Consider the following 24,671-nt stretch of genomic DNA (forward strand, 5'->3'; position numbering starts at 1 on the left):
TAAAGACAGTGGAGATGGTTTTGGATTTCAGGAAGAACCCAGTCCCACCTTCCCCATCACCCTGTGTGACTTCCACTGTGGATTCTTTCCGTTTCCTGGGCTCCATCATCACCCAGGACCTCAAGTGGGGGCTGAACATCAGCTCCATCACCAAGAAGGCTCAGCAGAGGCTGTTCTTCCTGAGGCAGCTGAAGAAATTCAACCAAAGACGATGATGGTCCACTTCTACACGGCCGTCATGGAGTCCATCCTCTGCTCCTCCATCACCGTCTGGTACGCTGCAGCCACAGCCAAGGACAAGGGCCGGCTGCAGCGTGTCATCCGCTCTGCAGAGAGGGTGATCGGCTGAAATCTCCCGTCTCTCCAGGACTTCGTAGCGGACCCCTCTCACCCCAGACAAAACCTGTTTGTGCCCCTTCCATCTGGCAGGAGGCTGAGGTCCATCAGGAGCAAAACTCCACCACACGAACAGTTTGTTCCCGTCGGGAGTCGGGCTGATCAACAGAGCCCGGTCCCCCACTGACTGACTCTGACATCCCACCGGTCACTCCCTTCACACTCCACATGCACAAACACATGTTGTCTTATCTGTCTTGTCCATTGTCTTACTGTCTGATGTTATGCACCAACCACCATGTCAAATTCCTTGTATGTCTGACATATTTTGGCAATAGATGTTCCTTATCCCTGAACACACACTGCCTGGTACAGTAACAAGAGGGAGGAGAGTGTGTCCACATGCAGGGAGGGCACACATTGATCTTTGCTGCATAGTAATAAACAGTGGACCCTTTGTTGAATATTCATGACCCTCTGTGCTGGAAGGTGATGAGTCTGGAGGTGGACCGGGGAGGGGGGTTGAGTTTTGGGGGGGCTGTCATTGAGAGCTGTGCACATCCTGAGGCCGGGTCCACTCAGCCCACCCTCCTCTCCTCCCCCCGTTGCTCCGTCATTTTAAAAGCACCGCAAGGGAAAAGAACCACTAAAACCATGTTGATCTAAGAGTCACTCATGCACGACGCAGGAAAATACACATTTACGAGGTCGAAACCAGATACTGGGCTGGATTTATACAGGAGAGGGAGGGCCTGCATTTCTTGCCGTGCCCGTCACAGACGCAAACAACCTGTGGTCTCTCTCCATTCTTTGAGGAGCCGCGGTCGCACTGTCGTCACTTAGGCTCCCGTTTGGCGTGAGAAAAAAAACAAACCATTGTCTACTGTGTGTGGCTGCCAGGCAACATTGTGAGGGTGCGACAGCAACATTTTGACGGGGATTATCTCATAACAGCCAGGTAATTCATCATGTATACAACCCCCCCCGGTGGAGGCCCCAGTCCTTACGTGCTAAAAGCCTCCAGAAGACTCTCACTACATGGGGTGTAAATCACAGAAGACAGAATTGGGGCTGTTAAGAGGCAGCCTCGGCTTTCCGAACGCTCTCCTCCTTTATGAAATGTCCCCTGGCCTTCTACAAGAAACGCCCCTCGATTGCAAACAGCCTGATGTGAGAAGCACCTCGCTAAGCCGCCCGGCACAGTTCATACCGAAGAGATCAGCGCCTTAAAAGGGATTGATGAGTTTACTTCAAAGTTTAAAAAGTAGAGCAGATGCTGAAAGATGATGTGTATTTAGCATTTTCCCTGCGTGACGTGCACAAGAATGTGCACACAGGGCTTCTGTCTCCGAGATAATCCCACCTAAGGAGGAGTAAAGTTCACCATTAAATTGTGTCCTCGGCTACAATCAATAGTTCCAACATAGTCTCCCACACCCTGGACCTAAACGCATGAGAACTGAGATGTAACCTCAAAGCACGTCTGTAATTAGGAAGAAAATCAAACACTCATAGGTAGAACATTTAATCAATAGCCAACCATGTCGGGAAAAACACAGACCATGCGTATTTTCTATCGATCAGCAGGGCGTTTTGAACTACTATCAATGAATCAATCAATGATCCCTACCACTGGTAGCAACAGACAAAATATAATACAAATAAATATGATATAAATAAATAATAACAAGTATTACATTTGTACTGAGGCTCCGATGTGGAAGGCGTGATATGAAGTGTAAATAATTCACGTAATATGATAAGTAAAACCTCAAAAGGAACAAGAGAAAGCGATTAGTAGGTGCACAGGGATGGGGAGGGGGGCTGGTAGAGGGCACTCAGTTAAGAACTGCCCCTGGGATCCGTGAGCAGCCTGTAACGCGCTCCATGTGTCCTCCACCTGGGAACAACAGATTTACTGACAAAGTCACCCGTCGACGTACTGGGGGGGGGGGCTGTTGATCGAGGACGAGAACTTTCTAAACAGGGACACTTTGTCAGACACGCCGGGGCGCCTCACGGTGCTCATTGCGCCCACGGGAATTAAAGACACATAGTGCACAGTCTACGTTCATGAATGTCCATGGCACACACTGTGGCGCTGCACTAAGCCGCCGTTGTCGACACTCGTGGATTGCTAAAGCCAGCTTCATTTTCAAAATGAACGTATTTAATGAAAGGCTCCTTGCTATCCTGTAATTAAGTGAATAAAAACGCTCTCCAGCTTCTCAAAGAGCCTCACTTAACCTGCAGGCACACTCCCGAGAGGCTTGCATACCTCCCACTCGTGATGTGTTCTCCGTCTCTTATCGCTTCACAAGTATCTATCGCTTTTTGTCAGTTCATCTGCACTGGTACAAATTTGCAGGGATTGCTAAAGACAGTGTAGAGTGTGATTATTGTAGACTAATTGAAAAGAAATCCACCTCAATACACTCCGTGTGCTCAGGAGAAATATGACCAAAATGATCTCCTTTTGAGGCGTGTGATATGTGTCCACTGCCGTGGCAGTAAAGCTCGGGGACGTTCTGCCTCTTTACTGCCTGATGATTCACTGCTGACAGCATTTAATCCCTTAGAGGTCATGACATACTCATAACATAAAACCAGCAACGTGTGCACAAACAAATAAACATACCGATATCTATGACTGTGTCCTCCAGGCCTTGGGATATGGTCTGATGGTAAATCATAGGTGGAGCGAACCGTTCTGGTGTTTGTTCTATTAAACCGATGGGGCCTCTTCTGGTGAGGGATGAAGCTGAAGCATTAGATTTAAAAACGGTATACACGACACAATATACATAATGTAGGGAATGCATTTATGTAAGTCACTCTCGAAGTTACTTTTAAAAGTAGAAAAGTTTTCTCTGAATGAATCCAGTTTTCTCTTCCTGGGTGAATGGAGCATGGAGCTGCTGATTTGAAATAGCAATGGAGAGAGGCTTGGTCAATGACAAGCAGACAGAGCAACATCTCTCTACGTCTCTCAGCACAGGCCCGTCTACAACAAAACACTACGCTCCCATAAGGTTAAACTGCACTCTCAATTATGCCTTTGATGGGAATATAACATGACAAAGCCACGGAACCAAACTCTACGACTCTGAATATAATAAATAATGCACTGAAAGGCATTTTTAAGCCTTTTAACATTTTGATGTTCTTCGTAAGTTATTTCCAAGTCAATTTTTGAATGAATATGAACTGAAAAGATGAGCGATTGATCACATAGACTTCAGACGGTGGATTTCAGCACCTTGGACAGCACCACCCCCATGAAGCTCTCAGGGAGGAAAGCTTCCTTCAGCAAATAGAAAATGGTAAATGGACTGCATTCACAAAGCGCTTTACAACACTTCTCATTTACCACACACACACACACACACACGTGGCAGAGCTGCCTTGCAAGGCACAGACCATATAAAGTTACAATCTACAAACTGCCGTTTTGTATGATGCATTCCACTTTGCACTGCTCCAAAAATTGCTTTTTTCACACATAAGACATGCAAAGAGAACTGGATAAAGCGTGTTGGATGCAGAAACCCGTTCATTCCACTTTGAAAGTGGAATCTCTGTGGGTATTAAAATAGAGAGGTTTGAATTATATATAAAATCAAATAATTGTATTATTATTTCAAAATAACTAAAGTTAGCTATTAGTCCACTTTACACTGTTAGGAAAGGAAATCAAAGGAAAAGGAAATAGTGTATTCTTGTGGACCTTTCCAAAAAGCTCACATTCAGTCTCTTTTCAATTCGCTTTCCGAATGTAAGTCCATTGGAAAAAGTATTTTTGGGCCCAGTGGGCAATTAAAGGGATTACAGTTTGGTCAGAATGTCAAAGGAATCGGGTGAGGATTTGGTTCACAGCCATGCTGGTCTACTGAGATGTAACAGATAAGCTACCATTACAAATACACATTTATATGTAAATTATTCACCAAGGAAGCTATTCATACCCACAGTACATAAACATTAAGGCATATGTACAGTTAAAGCGGCTTGAGTTTTAGATTATGAGATAATTTACAATCAGTCAACATTGTTAATATGTAGCGTACTAGTACGCTTTAGCATTAGCATTACCTGTGCTGCTCTAAAAGTGGTAGAAGTTGATTAAATGTCTACGGTGACGTTACATTCCAATGCAAAGTCCATGAAACAAAAAAAATCTATTGAAGTCAACGTTTGACGGTAATTACTGAGAATAAAGAAAATAATGCCATGTTACGTTAGGGAATATTTCCTCCCTTTCTCAACGCCTCAGACCAACGGTGACACAGCTTAGAGTGAAAGAAAGAAATAACCAGGAAATGGGACTTCGGTTTACATATCCAGCTTCAACCTAAACAACGGACGCAGCAGAAAACACACTTGGACATGCAAACTGGTACCCGGGGGGGCAGAAGGTCCGTCAGCCGTGGCATCAGTGCCCTTCATCAGTCACTCTGACTACTCACTGGCCACAGGGGCCGACAGACCCAAAGGAAACAGCTAACTGGGTCTGGGAGGGAAGGAGGGAGGGAGAAAGGAGGCTGTGGGATCAATGATATGTGAGTGGAACCAACCGTGAGATCTGAGCGCTGACATGTGCACCCGCGACTTACAGGTTTTCAAATCTCAAAAGGATCCACGAAAAAGAACAGCGAGGAAGTGCCTTGGCTTTTCTATGTCAAAGGTCAAGAAACACACATTATGCAGTTATTGTGGTTCATTTACTTTCCAATAAAATATGTGACACAGAAAGACTGGGTCGACTTTTGAGTCCAATTCAGTTAATCGTAATTAAAAATAAATGTAATTAATCCAACGGTAAAAGAAGATGTTTGAATTAACAAACAGCATAACAAGCACAGTGCAAAGACGGATAAAGTAATGCTTATTTTACTGCTCTGAACCAATGTTTCCCCACAAACTGAACAACTAACTGGTCTCTGTCCTGCATGACTTCCCATGCGCCTCTTTGGGAATCACTAGGTAGACAGAGCGGCCGGTACACGGTCCGCTGGCTACTGATTTTGTCAAATTATTTGTAAAAGTGATTGCAGGAGGGAGTGACAAGTGATAAAAACTATGGCAAGCATAAACCCAGCCTTAGCCAAGCCCTGAGCACACTCATGCAGATACTTGAGTCGAATAGCAAAAAGAGGTTGAAGTGAAGCAGGGAGCTAAAAAGGATCCAATCTTGACCCATATTTTGACCACACTATCCAGGACAACCTGCGGCGCTTCGGCCAACTGTCCTCCTATTGTTGTGTAAGTGGGTGTTGCCGCACACAGTGCTTCTCAACATTGTCTAGTACTCAAACTTGATCTGTTGAAACCTCATCTCTCACTCAAACACTCCAAAACAGCCATCATATATACACACACACACACACACACACTCGCTTTCACATTACGCTGAGCACAATGTGTGTGAGACACAAGCTGAGAGCAAAAAGGGAAATAGACAAATACAAAATATCTTCATCGCTGACAATGAAGAGGAGGTGAATCATGCTCCCTTAAGCGAGGATTTCTTTGTAACTATTTATTTATAGAATTTTAAGAAACATTTACAATTGCTCTTGAGAGAAGAGAAGGACATTTACAATCAAGTGGTGAAAATATATATTTTATTTGAAATTAGGATACTTTTGTATTCCTTAATATTTGTCCATGAGCCCATTTGGGTCCCTTATGAATACGTTATCAAAAGCATTAGAGGCTCGGCAAACAATCCTGGGCAAAGATATCTGCTCCAGGAACTATTCAAAGAAAGTTTCCGTCTGCTTGTTGACATCAACATGTAAATAAGAAATAGGATGAGAATTAGAGAATGACTTTGTCTGGACCTTCAGTGTGGAACAAACCCGGATGCGGTCTGACACCTTCTTCCGTCTCTCCGGAGCACCGCCTTGTGTTGACTCTAAACAACAGATGGGCATGAATATGTCAAGTGGTTGTTAGGCGCTCAACAACGTGCTACTGTAACACCACGTGTGTTAGTTTATTCACGCTCTCTCCCTCTCGCACACACGTACAGATGTATAAAGAGAGTCACCTCCGGGCAAGAGCGGCCCCTTCGCCTGCTCCCCGTCAGATGATCTCTCGCGTCTGCACGCGGAACCTGCTCCACTACGATGTGGGACGCCTGTTGTCTGGGTTTCTGACAATGCAACTGGTTTTGATCGACAGCTACGGTCGCGACGGTGCTGAGAATCAGGTCGGAGAAGTTGTTTGGGTCACTTGACCTCCACAAAGGAATGCTCGAATCAGTGTTACAAACAGCGTGCATAAGCAGAGATCGCTCTGGAAAAATGATGCCAAAGACATTTCTCAACCTCTCAGTTAGAAACACATTGACAAACACAAACACAAATTCAGATCTCGTTAACTCAAGACCATAAAAGCATTGACGTGTCAGATTACCTTAATGTAGTACTGTAGAAATGAGTCCTAAAAGCAGGAAACGAGTCATGATATTTTCCACTTCCGATTTTCTTGACTTGTTAATGAGGTTTTTACAATATTTTTTTGTTTTGGAGCCTGAAATAAGGTCTGTGGAAAATATCTCTGTACATTTATTAACCATGAATGTTGAAGCTTTCTTATAAAAAGAGGGGCTTGCAACCATGTGGCAAAATAAAACACACCTTCTCATTCAATGTGAACAAGACGGTGTGACCAGACTGGTACTGTATATATATATATATATATATATATATATATATATATATATATATATATATATATATATATATATAAACTCCACGTGCTGCAGACAGACCAAGACGTTGGAGGATGGAGAGAGCCACCACAGCGCTCTGTAAGCGGCTGAGAGGGTCATTTTGTCCAGAAGAAGAGAGCAGCATTGGCTCCAGAAAACGTGAACATGCTTGTCTGCCTCAGCAATTGGCTGAAATTGAAAGATGTTTAGGCACAATTTGGCTAAAGTCGCAAAGATCTTTCTGATTTAATTTCAGCTTTTGCATTTTAAGATGACAGATTTAAATGTTATGCAGATTTAAACTTTATTAATCGCATGTTATGCTGTTGTTTGTGTTGTTGAAAGTGAAGATGACAGTACCAATGGTGTCTCAAATACACTTTTATTTTGAAAAACGCACCTTTGTGTGTAGTTTTGTGTTTGAAAAAAATTGAAAAAAAATTTTTTTCTGTCTGAAGTGATTACTAGTTAGTTTATAACATTTTGTAAACAAACTTTTAATCACCATTAATGTGCGATTAATTACTTATTTTCTTAATCTATTGACAGCCCTAATATATATATATATATATATATATATATATATATATATATATATATATATAATTACACATATTGTCTCATTTGAGCTGGGAGTTGGATTTTTTCTCACAGACAAAAAAAAAGAGTGTTTAACAGTGTTTTGTAGTCCGTGCTATGAACATATTTTTAAGAAATATATAGAAAAACTCTGGGAAAATCTTTTTTTAAGTTTGCGTTGGGTTGATGTTATTTAGGGAAAGTAACGAACCTCCCTGTCCAGCGAGCAGTTAACGTCTTCCAGGAGGGGGGTCCATCCTGTGGTGACTCATCTACTGGGCCTGGGTCTGGCAAAACGTCAGCTTTAGCGTCTCCTTACCTCTTCGTCAGGCCCAGCACTTACCGTACATTAAAGATATATCACACTACGAGATCTTCTGACAACACCATCTGTTCTCTGTCGGCCATGACTACGGCAAAAACAGGTTACTGGTTAATTTACTGCCTCTGCATGACAGAGAGACCCAGTCCTGAACACAAGGCGGACTTAGGCAATGTAGCGTCAGTAAATCATCTGCCGTGGAGTCGCTGTCTGTTGGAGACATTCGGGGGCGCCACTGCTTGTCAGAGTGAGGTATTTCGGGGAGGTGATTGCAACCGCTGTGTCTGTTACTCCGGGAAGGCTTCTCACCTCCTGGAACATGGTGAGAGCTGACTCACATGGTGGCAAAACGGAATATGATAATAATCTGAGAATGTATCACCTGCAAACCAGGCATCTGGGACGAGGTTGTGTAACCGCAGAAAAGAGACATTCGTCTAAAATTCAGCATACCTCCGGTTTCGTACATTTCCACGTTTAACGACACCGCCGGGTAAAGTCCAACAAGGCTGGAACATAAAGAACCAAACAACAATGTCTCCAACTTAAAGCAACCTATCCATCCATCCATCGTCAAACCGCTTATCCTGCACACAGGGTCGCGGGGGGGCTGGAGTCCATCCCAGCCAACTTCGGGCGATAGACAGGGTACACCCTGGATTGGTCGCCAGCCAATCGCAGGGCGACACAGAGACATACAACCATTCGCACTCACATTCACACATCTACGGGCAATTTAAAGTCACCAATTAACCTGATCCCCAGAGCATGTCTTTGGACTGTGGGAGGAAGCCGGAGAACCCGGAGAGAACCCACGCAGACACGGGGAGAACATGCAGACTCCACACAGAAAGGCCACTGGGCGGAATCGAACCCAGGACCTTCTTGCTGTGAGGCGACAGTGCTAACCACCACGCCACCGTGCCGCCCTACTTAAAGCAACCTAATACCCCAAAATCAAAAATACATATTTTTCATTGAATGTAAAACAAGATTGTTTTGGTGAGTCAACGATGCTTTTGGAGATATCACTTGCAGAGACTTTTCTTGAATATAACGGGATCATGTGGCCCTCACTGTTTGTTCCTCAGAGGCAACAAAATTTGAAAACCTCAACAGCAAAGAACTCTCAACACTCTTGTTACAGCGTAGAAACAGCGCGGAAAGCAAAGCTTGTTAGCTTGCTTGCTAATTCCGGCAATATTTTAATGCCACACTGGTTATGTAACCGTACATAGAGACAAACGGTGGACTGTGGACAGCGGCCTCCCCCCCCCCCCAGAGATGGACAAGCTATTCAGCTAAGTAGCCAACGCTGTCTCTTCAGCAAAAACGGATCAATGTCCGTTCTACTGTTATTCAATTTCAATGATATCGCTCCACTACCAGAATCACGTTTAGTCACACAAGTCATCACGTCGTGTTTGAGAAAGAAATGCACCGCCTGTGTGTGCAGCAGTGTGCAAAGCGCTTATGTGTTAACACTGCAAGGAGGCTGAGCACTTTAGTTTACCTGACATTTTACCAGCTCTGAGAAGTATAGTGGCAAACAAGTATCAGTCATCAAAGCAAGGCGGAGGTGCGATGGCTGAATGGTGGAAGTGAAAAGCTGGTTGTTAGATGGAAGAAGAAAAATCACAGATGAGCACGCCAGAGGGAGTCAGCGTGAGACAGAGGGTTCGTGTAGGACACAATGGTCTGTGGGGACACGTCTTAACAAGCGCTGGCACTCTGACAGTGGAACCAGTACAGCTCCTCGTCGCTTCCATTATCCGCCCTGTAAAGAGAGCTTATTGTTCAACACAGCTGACTCCTGGGAATATTTAAGGAGGGCAACAGTGTGAAACAGCAGCTCGCAGAATGAATTTTTTAAAAATGAGTCCTGTGTCTCAATTAAAATACTTCTGTTCATCTATTTCGAGTGGATAGATGATTTTGCTCTAACAAGAATTGCAAAATGCGTTGAAATCTGAGCAACCGGATTGGTGTACGCATCAGACGAGACTAGACAAAGACTTTGAGGGGCTGGATTCTTTTGTCTTGTTACCATACTGTGTATGTGTAATGTATGCGCATGTAAAAGTGTACCAAATCAAATATATTTGATGAAATACTTAAATTGCAGAGGTGAATGTCATATGTGGGGATGTATTTTCTTTTTCTCTGATAAATAATACAACTATGTGAACAAAAGAAATCTGTAAAAGAAACATGGTCGATTCTGAAACCTTGGAGACTTGTCTTGAGACCAGGACAGATCTTCAGCACTACTTCACCAGCTCGCGAGCAACCTAAGACTAATGTTAGCGATCTATCAGCAGAGTCCAATATTCAGTCTGTTGCAAGTAAGTACATCGTGTTCACAGTGTACTAGGATGGAAGTTTCCGAATCATTGAAACCTGCTGCTACATAGTCAGGATGCAGACTAAAGCTAATGTCTATGTTTATCAGACATACCATAAGTCAGCAGACATCTGTGTCTGCCAGTTACTTGGTTGGTACATTTAAGTGAGGAATATTGCCTTTAAAAAACAGAGCATGTTTCATCTTAAAAAGGGTTGAGACAAATGGTTTGACCCCAATCCGACACCTTTCTCAAAGTGAAGCTTCCTTCCTTTAGATTCAAGCAGGAACACGCTTGTCCCCCCCCCCCCCTCCCAATGCGGTTTCCTTGTACAGTCAACATGAATAAGGCATGCGGGGTGTAAGACAGGGCCGATCCTCCGTGGCCCGTCACTTATCATTAGGGAGAGTGACACACACTAACTGCACTGTGTCATAATTAGACACTTCAATTGGAATCTGGAGGAATAACACTTATGACAAGTTTCTACCGCGGGGTGAAATACAAGCTTGCTGCGCTGCTCTCTGCTGCTGCAACAGTAAAAAGAAAAAAAAAGGGTCTTCAACCAGAGTAACGTCTCCTAAAAAAAACACAAAAACGTTTCTCAAGCTTAGTTTCAGTCTTGATTGATTTCAGACTGGACAATAAAAAGGGCTCCAGTTAATTCCAGTTATTAATATTATTATTTAAATACTTGTCTGTATCACACATCAGAGCCTAAATAATGCCATAAAACATAAGCTCCAAGCTACTAACCAAAGAATTTTGGGATTCACTTCACAGTGCCCCGGGGGGCTGTTCCGACCTGCGCTGCGCACCAGCCGGCTGGTTTTGGCTCAGCCTGTCGCTTCCCTCTGTCCCAGGCCGTCGCATGTATGCAGCATGCGCACACTACTCGGGGCTCACCAACCCGAATAGAATGAGGCTTAGGAATACCAGAAACGCACAGATCCAACCTTACAATGTCAATATAGATTGAATGTTCAACACACATCTAAGAACAAAACTATGAACTACAGGGGTCAAAAATGAAAATTCAGACTCTAAAACTGTTTCAACTGAAACTAGAGATGATTTAGCAATTTATTAATGACGGTAATGAGAGAACTTGGCGAGTCCCATATTTGTTGTACGCCACCGTCAACAGAGGACGTTGTATTTTGGGGGTGAAAACTACAAATAGTAGTTTCAGTAGTTTCAATAGTTTCAGTAGCACAAAGACAGATAACACACACACAAGTTACTATATCAGCTCAGCTGTATCTTTTTCTTCCAAAGGAAAGCTTAAGATCATTCATGACTCAAACACCGTCTCTTGAAAACGCCGGGCTGGATTATCAGCACAAAGGATGCGCACCATCCCTTCTGCCTCCGCTCCGCCGTCCTCCCTTTCCTCTCCGACAGAAGGCCATGCGGGGCAGAGCACACAGCGCTTCCCGCTGAATAAACCACATGTGTCATCACAGAAGATCCACTGTGTGTGTGTGTGATCAGTGCGAGGCATGGGATAAAACGTGGAAAGGGTTAAGTGTACACAAAGATATTGACATGTGAGTCAGAGAGAAGAAAGAGGAGCGGAAAAGCTGCCGGAGAGCGAAGCATCGCTAAACACACGGGGAACGGGAGCTACGGGAAAGACTGGAACGTAGCAGAGGCGCGTAGGCTGGCGGGGCGGAAGCCGAGACGAGAGTCGGGCCGGGGTGAGAGCGGCAGTCCCCTTTGCTCCTAGATGCCCTAATAAGCTACACAGTGCCCCCCCCTCCTCCCCTCGAGGGACTTAAGCACCATGCAGGACAGGACTCCAATGATCCTCCTCGTCCCCCTTCTTCCTGGTGGGACACACACACACACACACACACACACACAGAGCAGGCACTTGAGCGGTCCCCCTCTCGCTCACTTTGCAGCATTTACTCCCACACGGTGTAGTGCAGGGCAGCATAGGGCCGGCATCAATACAGTATTATCAGGCCCATCAGGTGACAGGGCTATTCTTAGAGTCGCCACATGCACCAAAGAGGGGAGACATGGAGAGGGAGAACCAGTGTGTGTGTGTGTGTGTGTGTGTGTGTGTGTGTGTGTGTGTATGAGAGAGAGAGAGAGTTTAGAGTGACAGGGGAGCCATGGGAAAGACAGAGAGGAAAGTATTCATTATAATGGATGAAGGGGACTAGAATGTTGTTTTATTTGTTCCTTTTTGTTTCTGTCTGATACAATTCTCTCATGTGAAGTGTGGGTGTAAAACCATACAAGCAGGGGAATTGCTTAAAGTTACCTTTGGCTCTGAAGAAAAAAAACACATCAGTCATTATCCATAACTCACTATTACAAATCAGCATGTGAGCGTTTAAACACTTATTTTAGAAAATCATAACATCATTTCAACAAAATGCTCTTCATTATTCTGGTTTGCAACAAACAAAAAAAGGCATGCATAGAAATGGTGAGAAATAAAGATTAAAAGAGTAAATATGCGTACACATGCCTACACAGAGAGAGGAGGCGAATGGGGGGATTAATGCAATTTGCCCCATTAGACAGCAGCGTCGAGGCTGTGGGGAGAATCTGCACTGAAACCGATTCATCAGCTCTACACAGCTCCGCTCTGGACCGATGCCATTTGTGTCTGAAGGCAGAACCTCGTCCGCTGCTAAACCTCATAAATACTGAAACGGAACGGGCCCACTCAGACTAACTGCACGGCCACCACGCTCCCGCTGCACAAGACGAGGTAGCGACGGTGGTAGCGCAAAAGAAACGCCGCCCCCCCCCCTGCTGTGAGAGGGCCCCACCTCTGCTCCCACTGGCTGTGAGTCTGGTGCCCCTTGTCACCGTGTGGTAATGGTAAGCAGGCCCTGAGCTTTTAACCAGATAAACTAAGCTAATCCCCGGTCGACACACTACACTTCACTGCAAAAAAATTGGGCTTCAAAATGTAAAGTGACGAAAGGCCGCAGACGCATCTGAGCGGTTCGGTCGATGCTCGTGAGGATAAGACTTCAGCCTCAGAACACTTTCCAGATGCCAACAGTCAGTGTCGATAAATCCAATGTGGGGGCCAAGCAACCCCCTTGCTCCACTGTGACGGATGCTGTTGACGCAAAGTTGATTTTTTGTTCAAGGCAAACGGGCCATGAAAAAACAATCAGCTCTAATTAATTTAGTATTTTTGTAAACTAAAAAGAAAAACAGAATAAGTAATGGTAACACGGCGGTTTTAAGGAAACAAGGTCCACGTGAAGTAATAGCTTACTACTACTGTACAAATACGCCAGAAAAATCGAGTCAATGTTTAAATAATTTTATAATTGTAATTATCTTGGCATCCTCGAAAGCCAAGAAGTCAAAATGAATTAGGAGTTCCAAACTGCACGTTCAACATTTCTCCCCTGGCTGGCTCCTGACGCCCTGCACACTGACTCTCATTCACAGTAGACTTGTAAGATATTACAGAACAGTTTCAACATTGCTGGTTTCAAAACACTGTTGATTCTAAAAAATAAAACTATGTATGAATCAAGCTGAAACATTGAGTTTACATGCAAAGTTCAGAACAGCACAAAAAGTAGTGCTACAGTGTTGGATCTTACAGGCTGTGTTCTTTATACTGGAACAGTTGTTCTATACTTATAATTATAATATCTATCAAAAAAGACAAATATTATGCAGATGTATACTGTGAATAAAAGGAACCAACCCGATCTGTGTGTCTGTGCATTCATCCTTAAAAAGGTACAAAAGCAAAGATGAAAGTCACTTTTGCTGCATGTGTTTCAGCGACGCCGCTGCGTTCATCTCATTTGACGCTGCTGTAATCTGTGCACCCACTCAGTGAGCAAACATAAGGAGCGTTCACCGGCTCCATCAAGACAATGTGAGAATATATTATTAATAGTAATCACATTCACACGCTTGATGCTGAGGCTGGATGAGCGAGGCATACTAACTCTTTTCAGTTCTTTTGACAGGGACACAGGTTCCGAGGAACTGAAATGAACTCCGAACAGACGCAAACAAACAAGTCTTCCCTCTCACTGTTGAGAGGAAATCAAAAGAATGAAATGCGTTTTTTTGGGTCATTTTCATAAACTCTGCAGCACTGAGTATGTTTTTCAACAAAGAACCTAATAAAAGGAAGTAATAGCAAGAGTCTTACGTTCTGCAAACCACTGTGTCAGATGTGTAGGCGCCCAACAACAGCCTCACAAAGATTCATTCTCCTCAATGAACCAAACCGGTTTTAGTGAAATATCATCTTATTATCTTTCCGTCTAAAGTCCATGTGTTGATCCTCAAATGAACATGAATGAATAAAACATCTGGAGCGTGGTGCTTTGAAATGCTCAAACGCAATTCTGCAGAACACTGATGGGCCCTTCAGCGGACGAGGTCGTGGCGAAAATATATTTAAAAAGCCTAAACAAGAAGAATTTCACTACTACGTTAATACGTTAAATAATATATGTTTAATTGGACCACTGTAAAAAAACGTGTCTTGTTCTCGCAGTCACTTAAAAGCCTTCTATACAATGCATTCATACCTGAAACACGGCATCAGGAGTGCTTCCCGCTCCATGTTGGGGGCCCAAAACCATTATAAATTTAACAGGACAGAGTGCAAGCCCCAGCTGTTGTGTGCTGTGTTCAGCTGTAGCAACCCGGGCACAAACGCAACTTACACAAGTTCACTTTTAAACCAAATGGCTTTCTATCTGATGCACATTTTTGAATGTGGACGGATAGATTATTTTTACGCGCCCTCTTTTGCAGTACGGGGAAGCGTTGAGGGAGCAGCAACACGGCGCTTCATTCGCGATAGCAGGCGGCGGATGGGAGAAGAGAAGCGAGGGAAACCACGACGATGCGTTCAGGCTTTGTGTCTCTGAGTCATACAAGCGATGCACACCGCAACCCGTGCATTATTGACCCAGGCTCAATTACGCCATTTGTTATTTCCCTGAGCGCAAACAAGACTAGACTTGACTCCAGGTGGTACTCCAATTAGAAGTGGAAAGCAGCAACGGTGTGTGTGTGTGTGTGTGTGTGTGTGTGCACCAACATGAGCAAATGAGCGTGAGTAATAATGTGGTGCGAGGTCTTTTGTCACCTCAGCTGCACGCAACAAAAGGGCATCGATATGTTGAATTAATCGCAGGTGAAAACAGCAAAAGGTGGGATTAAAAAAAGGCTCCTTGTGTCAACACACACACACACACACGAAGCGGCCTGCGCTACAACTGTAATCCAAGCACACACTCTTTCAGGTTTCAGTGTGTCAGCATTTCTCCAGCACTGGTTGCACACTCCTAACGTGAATGCACATAACACCTGCTACAGCTGCAGCTCCCCTGCTGTGACAGCAGGGAGGACTCACTTCATTGACTCGGGCCAATTAGAAGCAGGAAAATAAACCGTGCTCTGAGAAAGACAGAGAATTGTGATGGAAAGACGACATGGCGTCACCAAAGCGCGCTGGTGTTTGTGTGGAACTGCGAGGAGTCGTCAACCACGCAGGTCACGTCCCTGCAGACTGAAACGCTGCACGAGCAGAAAGGCTCCGTATCGTGACGATTCCATCATGAATATTTCACTGCATTGTTGTTGTTTTTTAACATTACACCCTGCTGAAAAATGAACGCTCCACTGACCTTTTAACGCAGCTACAGTGTTTTATGAGGTAAAAACAAACTATTCGAGGGTTAACGCTTGAGCACGCAGAAAAACACGGACAACTCCCAGACTGCGCAACGCCTTGAGAGCGACCTGTCAATCATACCCTCTTTCAGAAGAAGCAGCGGTCATTTCCACGAAGCTCAACGGCCACATGGAGCCCTTCAGTTAGCGCCGTGCGGTATCTGTCGCCCTGCGCGATACATCACGTTGACCCAACAGGGCAATAAGAATGGGCCCTCCATCTCTCCGTATGGCATCGGAAACCATAAACGGTAGTGACCCCTGGCTCGCCGTGAAATAGCGTGGATCTCTTTGTCAGCCTTCATATTTACTGCGTCAAAATCGCCTCCTGTTGTCAGCTCGGCCAATGCTGACAGACACGACGCGACATTTACAACAACAGGTTAGTCAAGGTAGATGAATGAAAAGTTCACAGTGCGTTTTATATGGTTTCCATTTTGAGGCACATGTGAAGAACTACAAGCCGTCTCCTCGTCTGATAACGTGCATATCCAGCGCCTGACTGGATAGATGGCTTTTATTTTTTTGCTTATGTTGTAGTTTTTGCTACAATACCATTAACCCTGAGGTGTCCCATCTTCCACTTTCTCCTTTATTAAATACATACTATGATGGTGTTCAGCGGTCTTTTCTCCAATCTATTTTTATCCCAGCGCCTCTAATAAGATCAGCTGCAAAACACGTACTAATAAAGTCTTAGAAGGCAGTTTTGTGAGGAGCTCAGCAGCAAAGAGTGGCAGCGTGCCGGCTGTGTGTGACACAAGGACCTTGGTGCTTCCCTGAGTGTCCTTCTCATTTGCTCCCGCTGCTGCCAACCCTCTCACGTCAACGGGGTAATCAAATACTGACCGCTGCGAATCAGTAAATTTGACAAGTGGATTTAGCCGGGACCCGGCGTGGATGAGTGTGCCGCGCACGCGGCGAGACTCGTTTGCATGAACCGGGATGGTTTGTCAGAACATTGGCCGACGAGCTCCCTGCGCATTATTGATGCGGTTGGCCTCGCCATGATGAAAGATGTAAACCTTTATCACCAGCAGGAAAAAATGCAGTTGGCTCAGTGCTCCATTTACATTGTCTCTGACAAATTTTTGCTTGACAAAAGTTTTGCTTCTGGTGTTGCAGTGGTGGAAATAAGCAGACGCTAAGCTGTTGCTCGCAATCAGACGACAACCTCCTGTTCTGAAGAGGAAAGTGGAGCAAGCTGCATGCGTGGCTGCCGCATGATTGACAGGTCGTCACCATGGCGTTGCCCAGTCTGTTTTGAGTTGTTTTGTCCATCTTACAACTTTAACCCTTTACAATTGTGTTACCTTAACATGTCTTATTCAGTGTTCTGTTATGTGGCTCCACCCACTTCTGGTTGCAAAAAACAAACATGGCGACTTCCACTAAACAAGATGGTGACAGCCAAGACTTTGAGTAGATGGCTTCAAAACAGTTGTTCACAAACCAATGAATGAAGTTGACTTCTTAAAAATCCATGCGCAATGCACAATCTATGCCCAAAATAAAACGTAGCACTGCAGCAACAATTATCTAAAAAAATATATTTCATGGTGGGGTTATTGGTGATGGAGCCGTTTGTCTTCTCGGCCGTGGAGCGGGCTCGCAGTGTATCTGATGAACCAGACTGTTCCATTTTAAGACATTCCATTCCAGCTGCAGACATTCTAATTCAATAATTCTATCACTGTGAAACGATTCTCTTCTGAGCCACACAAACTCCAGAATAATTGTTTGTCTTGTTTTGCTTGTGCTCACATTAATCCCTGATTTTTGTCTATGACTCCATTCTCTCAGCTGAAAAAAGACTGCTGATTTGGTTATAGGGGGGATGCATGCAGCCCTCTGCCTTCGCGACCTTCTTTGTCAGTGTCAACAGAGTCTTGAGTTACCGAGGAGACATTAGGAGGCTGCTGTGGTGAGTTAGAGGGCACAGGGGACGTTTGGCCCCCAATCACCCAGACTTTGGCGTCCAAAAGACCCAGTCCTGCTCTTTCTAAAAAGGATCAGATGTTACTGACAGGTCACTTTGGAGCGAGTCTGGGGGAGCCGATGTCGCCCATGCAGGGAAAACTGATACAGCGCAGGAGTCGGAAAAGGGAAATAAAGTGCACCACAAACGGATAAGAGGGAGATAAGAGGCCCGACCGTGCAGGATAAGAATCCTCTCAAGGTAGCATTCGAGTTCCTAATGCTAGTCGTCCGCTATGATACGCCATACCGCAAGTAAAAAACGCAATAATAATAATGATAATGTTAAAGCGAATTGTTCCTCCTGTCAAAAGACACAACATTAAGCAATTGTGTGGCATAAACAAAAGCCTGTCAACAGCTGTGCTCTTCTGCAGCAACACAAAAAAACACTGAACGGGGAGCGAAGCCCATTGGCAGAACGCTGGGGGAACAAAAAAGGGCAAGAGTATAGAAGAAACGCGTACCGAGATAAAAGACAAAGAATACACAACTTGAAAATGAACCTACATTTGCAGTGCCAAACACGTATCCATATAATTGTGTTAGATTATACTCCCTCCACACAAGACACCCAGACATGACACGCTTCCCTGAACAAGCGCTCACTTTGTTTTTGACCCAATAAAGAAGCCGGCTGTCGCAGGTCGATCCCTGGGCATCAGCAGTGTGCTACTGCAGATCCACACACTTCACCTTAAGCAACACAATTATGTTACATTACCACTCTCTCTCTATTGCGAGCCCTTGTTTTCTGATGAACTTGTATTGAATCTCTAAAACGGACAGTCCGCTGTTTTAACATGAATACTTTTCTATTTGCTACAATAAAAATCAATATATATATATATATATTTTTTTTTTTTTACTGTGGATTCTTTCCAGTTGCAAGCTCATCAGGTATCTCCCACTGAACTCAACATATCTTTAAAACCAACTTTCTCTGCAAAAAATCACTGATTTAAATCACCATGTGTGCTCATAAGTTTCGTGGAGACAACCAGAACAAGGGGGGCAGCCATAATTATAACGCGACATAAGAACCGTAACAAGCAAACTAAATCATCCCTGGAGTCAGCCTTTACATTCACAGCGGTGTCCAAGGTGAAAAGTCCCATGTTTGTTTCACCGCTGTCACTTTGGACGAAGCTGACGCACTTTCCCTGCCGACCGAGCTGAGCTCATGAAAGGAAGATGAAACAAACACAACCAGGCGGTGTGATTATCAATTATCATCTCGGGCTTCTTCTCTTTGTTTCGCACGAAAAGTAGAAGATCATCTTGGGCGGCGGGAAAATATCAGTCAGCTGGGAAGCCAGCCTGCGACAACATTGATGTACCTGCAGAGCCGCTCGCATTCCGTGACATTTTCATGAGCGATTGCTTCTCTCGCTGCATTCATCACTGCTCCTCACCAGTGATTTAGGAGGACCCTCCGCTTCACCAAGGGAGGGGTTTGAACAGCACACAGGCGCAGCGTTTGGGACATTACCCCCATTGATCGATGACAAAGAAACGTCTCTTTTGTCAATCCGTCATGGGGTTCTCAGCAGCACCTTTTACCGTATGCTGGGGAACGTTCTCTGACGTTCTCTCTTGCTCCGCATCTTAAACTCTCAATAAGCGCTGCAACTATTTCACACTTAAAGCAGCATCAACTGACAGCAGAGTTCCTAATTCTTCCATCTCCGTTTTCTGTCAGCGGGTTACATATATATGCAGACTTAATCTCATCAATCAGGTGATTGTCCCCCAAAGGTTTCAATTTCAGTGTTTGCAGGAGGTCAGAGAGTAAGAGGAATGAATGGTTTCTACCTCTGGTTCTTTGTCACATCATAAACATTCCAGTTGTATATCAATGCATTGGAATATGGGGGGATGTATAAACGACCTGTGACCATGGTGGGGGCGCACTGGGTTCAGCTTCTTGAGGAAGAGACTTTCCGCTTATTCTCATGCAGGCGTTTCTTTCGCTATGCGGCCTGAAGGAATGCTGAGCTCAGCTGAAGTCATGGATGTCTGCATGTTTAATGTCTCCTGTCCAGTCCGGCACGACTAAAGTGCATGTTATCATTCAGGTGCTCATGAAAGTGTCATAGTAGCTTTTTATTTTTACATCCATCTATTATCTTTAACCACTTATCCTATTCAGGGTCAAGTGGGGGGGAGCCTATCCCAGCCGACATTAGGCAGCTGACGCATATAGACCACAAAAAGCCGTTCGCGCGTGTGCCTATCTAACCTAAACCTTTGGAGTGCGTGGGGGACAGAAGCCATGCTGACGCAGGTAGAATCCGTAAGCTCCACACAGGGGGGCCGCCAGCCTGGGACGGAACCCGGACCCCCTCTTCCCGCGAGCATCACATGACATTTCACAAGCGATTTCTTCCCTGCGCAGTGCATCCTCGCCACCCTACACCGGTGATTTAGGAGCATCTCCCCGCGAGCGCATTGACTGCGGGGTTTAAAAGCGTCTCCGGCTCTGCACCGCGGGGCAGGGCGCCGACCTCTGGGAGCCGTGGAGATACTCCCACAAAAATGTGGCTTTGCCACACAGAGACTGTTTTTTCCGTCAATAATTTAAAGGTCAGATAATTAGGCCAGCGCTGTAACATTATATTCCGCCTCCCTAAATGCCACAAAGCTTCCATTGGTTGTAAGAAGTCGCATACTGAGAGGAATGATTGCATTTTTATCTCTGGTTCTTTGTCGCACCATTAACATTCCAACGGTTATCACATTCAATGCTGTGTGGGCAGATATATTAACTACCTGTGACACCAGTTGTGGAACATTGTGTTAGATCAACTTTTTGAAGAACCGACTATTCTTTCCACTTATTCAGACTCATGAAAGACGTCTTCTCGTGTCGCCTTGCAGTGTGAAGGAATGCTGAGCTCAGCTGAAGTCACTGATGTCTGCATGTTTAATGTCTCCTGTCCGGGCTTGTACAACTAAAGTACATGTTATCATTCATTTGGTTGTAAAAGTGTCATCCCAGCTCACAACGAAGTGAGATTCTATCGAACCTCTTGGAATTTCCTTGTACATAAGCAGCGTGAGCAGCGGGTTCATCGTGTCCGCGTTGGCCTCTAAGGCGTCGCTTCATATCAACAAACTCACTCAATCACACGTCCTGCAAAACCTCAGCAGGCTCTAATATGTAATATACATTTGATTGGTGGAGCTTGATGACTATAATTTATTGCCTGGAATGGAGACATTTTGCATTACAAACACAAAAGAGCTACGAGGTTAATACGGAATAAGTATTTGTTCCCCCTAAACATCTCAAAGTTACGTTTCCTGCAGCAGTGAAACATTTCTTATTGCAGTTTACACAAAATGGGGCAAATATTGTATGCACATTATTTGGATGCGCATTGTGCATTCTAAGCTATGAATATTTAGGGACTCAAAGAACGAATTTAAGCATTGTCTATTTTTGCCGTGTGCATCTGCATATTTTGTTTTTAATCTTGGAACGTAAGGAAAGAATTCCTGAAACTGCTCCCTTTAACAAAAAAGGGATTTCACTTGAACACAGCTTCAGAACGCCTCCACATGCCGCTGCGGAGGGCGCGGTCAAAAAACTCATGTAGTCCTGTTTTGATCTTTTTTTACATCCAAATCTTGATCGGGGCTGAAAGCAATCCGAGCTGACCGCAAGCGAAGGCTGGTCTGACGCATAGAGACAGACAAGCGTCGAGCGCCGACCTAAAGCCAGAGAGGCCACGCAGACACAGGAACATACACATGTGCTGCATGAGCTGAAACCCAGTGGGAAAGGCTGGGTGACAGAAAACTCCCAGCAACCACACTGTGGGTCCGACCTGCCAATGAAAAGGGAGCTCCGCCCTAAAGCATGCTCTCCTTTATGGTATATTTGACATTAAGGGGACCATCATTTACTTAGTGAACATTATGCTGCTTTGAAGAATATTTCAAAATAGCGAATGACTTCATAGATTTCTATACAATCAGACTTCTCTTTCCAACAAAAGGAATAAATCAAAAATGGGAGAATGCCATTTTGCAGAATTGCCTGCAAACAACCCACAACAAGGGGATTAACAGGGACGCTATGACCTACAAGTGTCCACCTGGTGGTCACCTGTAGGTTTACAGAACCATCTTGTACCTCCAACCCATTTTTTTGTAGCTTCCCTAACACGTGCATGGCCGCAGGACCGAAGACAGAGTCAATATGTTTTATCTTTGAACAGACGAGGAGCAACAATTCCACTTTTTCACATTGAGGGGAAAAATCTCAGCCCGTTTTGTCTTCAGGCTGTCAACGGTCTCAAATCTCATCTGGCGATTCTCTGCCTCACTTTTGAATGCCGTACACTTTGTTTCGTTGGGCCCGTGGAGCCGTTGCATGAGCGGTAAACCGGGAGAGTCCTGTGAGAGGAGATGATTCCATCGAGGGCGTCACAAAAGCTGGCCTTGAATTGGTGACTCTGTTGCCATAAGAGCGGGTTCGCCGCAGGGCCTACGTTCACAGCCATTATGAAAGATACCTCTTCACATCACGTGTCGGGAGAGGTGTTGAGGCTCAACGTGAGCCATGTAGGTCCATCAGCACGGGGGAGACGAGGACGGTTCGGTGTCACTGTACACACATCAATCTTTTTGGCTTCCTAGCTCGGCCTCCAAATAGGTTCATATTTTATGCAGGACAATTAATACGGAATAAACTCCAGAAGCATTGCATACATAATAAAATAACCTCCTACTCCTTGGCATGCAGCTGCATAAAAAAAAATAATTGGAAGAGTGGACCACACACACAGACATGCAAACAAACTCTCTCTCTCTCTCAAACACACACCCACACACACACGCACACACAAAGTGTGACCTTCACAGGTTTGATCATCTGCAATGCAGTGATAAGTTGTATTGGTGTGGAAACAGACAGCATTCGCTCCTCGTATGGATTCATTTTTAACATGTTGCAGACTATTTGACCCTCTCCACTGGCGGCTTGATTTCTTTAAAAAGGGCAATAAGTCTGATAATCGCTCGAGTTCTCCGCCGGGACTCACCACGCTCGCCTTCGGCCTTCAGTGCCTTGCGTAACCGCCGCTCCACGATCTTGGCAAACGACGTCGCCTCCATAGCCGGCAGCTGAACGCCGGCTCGAGTCGAGATTCCTATCCTAAGTCACTTTGATGCCTTTTTCAACGGGAATTTGGAATCAAACGCGTCTACGGCACGGTCGCCCCGTTGGTTTTCGCACACCTCATCCTGTCGCGCGCTGAGCTCAACGCAACCTTTTTAACCTGGAGCATGGCCGCCTCCGCACGTCACCTGCCACCCACTTGTGAAGACCCCTCCCAACCAGAAGACCCCAACGCGCCGATAAGCGTATCCCCGAGATAGCGCCGACACCTTCCGCAAATGCCTCGCGCCATCGTGCCGTGGCTCAATGGCGACTTTGCATTCTGCCGGTCTGTCATGCGACCTCTGACAAAAAGTTCTAGTGCCGTAGATAAGTTCGGCAAACATGTTTGCACACTCAAGTGGTCGGGCCCTGCCCCCCCTCCCCCCAGCGCTGCGCCGCTCTGGGTCTCCGTCTCTGAGTGCTTCAGCCCGTCTCTGGGCCGGTGTGCATGACTAGAAACAACTGGCCTCGGTTGCGCGGGGAGCCGAGCACTCACCGCCACAAACAGGTTACTTAGTCACCGGCCGCCCCATCGTCTCCCTCTCCGGGTCTGGATAAAAGAACAACAGCCTCGGGGGAGGGGGGGCGGCGGGGCGGCGGGGGTCCGCTGTTCAAGACAGGGTTGGGCGAGAGGTTGAAAATGGGAACGTCGAAGAAAGAGGTCATCAAGGTGACAAAGTGGATTGGTGAAAGGGATTTGGGGTTAATGTCTTTTTTTTGTTTTACACAGACTACCTGTTTGAAGTGTTTCACAGCTCCCAAACAATGTAGACAGAAAGGAGAGAGAGAGAGAGAGAGAGAGAGAGAGATGAAGAGAAGAGGGAAAGACAGAGGCAGCAGCAGCACAATACTGGCTGCTGCACTGCAGCAAAAAAAAAATCTACACAGCATACCGTAGCCCCCACAGAGCAGACCCCTGTATGGGGAGTGATAGACCGGCGAACAGGCCAAGGTAGACAGTTTGCACGTTTGTGTGTGTGTGTGTGTGTGTGTGTGTGTGAAACTGAGAAACACAATGTTATTCGTGTCCTGGGATTTTCAACAAATGACACTCATCTAAAGACAAAGGCATGAACCACAATACCAACAATACCACCACGAAACTGGTGACGCCCGACTGTTAAAACGATCTGTGTTGGTAAAAGTCCAGCAGCTCAGTGGTCATAAAAAAAAAATAATAGGAGGAGTGGACCACACACACTGACGTGCAAACAAACCAGCAGCTCGCTGGTCATTCACATTGGAAACAGCCCTGCATTTAAGCTTGAGTCGCTAACTCGATTTAAAAACGTATCCATCCTAAAAACACGGCTCAGTGTTGGCGACAAAGGAAAACTAAATTTAGCAATTGACAATTTGTTGTCAACAATGGCCTCCCTCCAAAGCCACTCCCATAAAATGATCATAACACAACACAGCTATTGTTAGCAGTCTGGAGACCAGCAGCAAGCTCACAGATTCACATTTATATTATCTTGATTTAATAAAAAATTACGCCAAATAAGCAACATAGTCCAGCACAGAACAGAT

The 24,671-nt window shown here is 45.2% G+C and overlaps 1 protein-coding gene across 2 annotated transcripts in view; it reads right to left on the bottom strand.

Moving 5' to 3' along the window:
* Positions 1-24,671, bottom strand: part of fgf14 (fibroblast growth factor 14) — an 84,556-nt gene that overhangs the window by 45,762 nt on the left and 14,123 nt on the right. The window contains exon 1 of one of the 2 annotated variants that reach the window (XM_078090801.1): positions 23,023-23,247. The exons of the other annotated variant lie outside the window; for it this stretch is intronic. Coding sequence (XP_077946927.1) covers positions 23,023-23,095 — 73 coding nt within the window. The 5' untranslated portion in view covers positions 23,096-23,247. Of the gene's footprint in view, positions 1-23,022; positions 23,248-24,671 lie in introns of those variants that run through there. 2 annotated transcript variants of the gene reach the window in all.

This window comes from Gasterosteus aculeatus, chromosome 16, assembly GCF_964276395.1.
Source record: "Gasterosteus aculeatus chromosome 16, fGasAcu3.hap1.1, whole genome shotgun sequence".
Classification (NCBI taxonomy): domain Eukaryota; kingdom Metazoa; phylum Chordata; class Actinopteri; order Perciformes; family Gasterosteidae; genus Gasterosteus; species Gasterosteus aculeatus.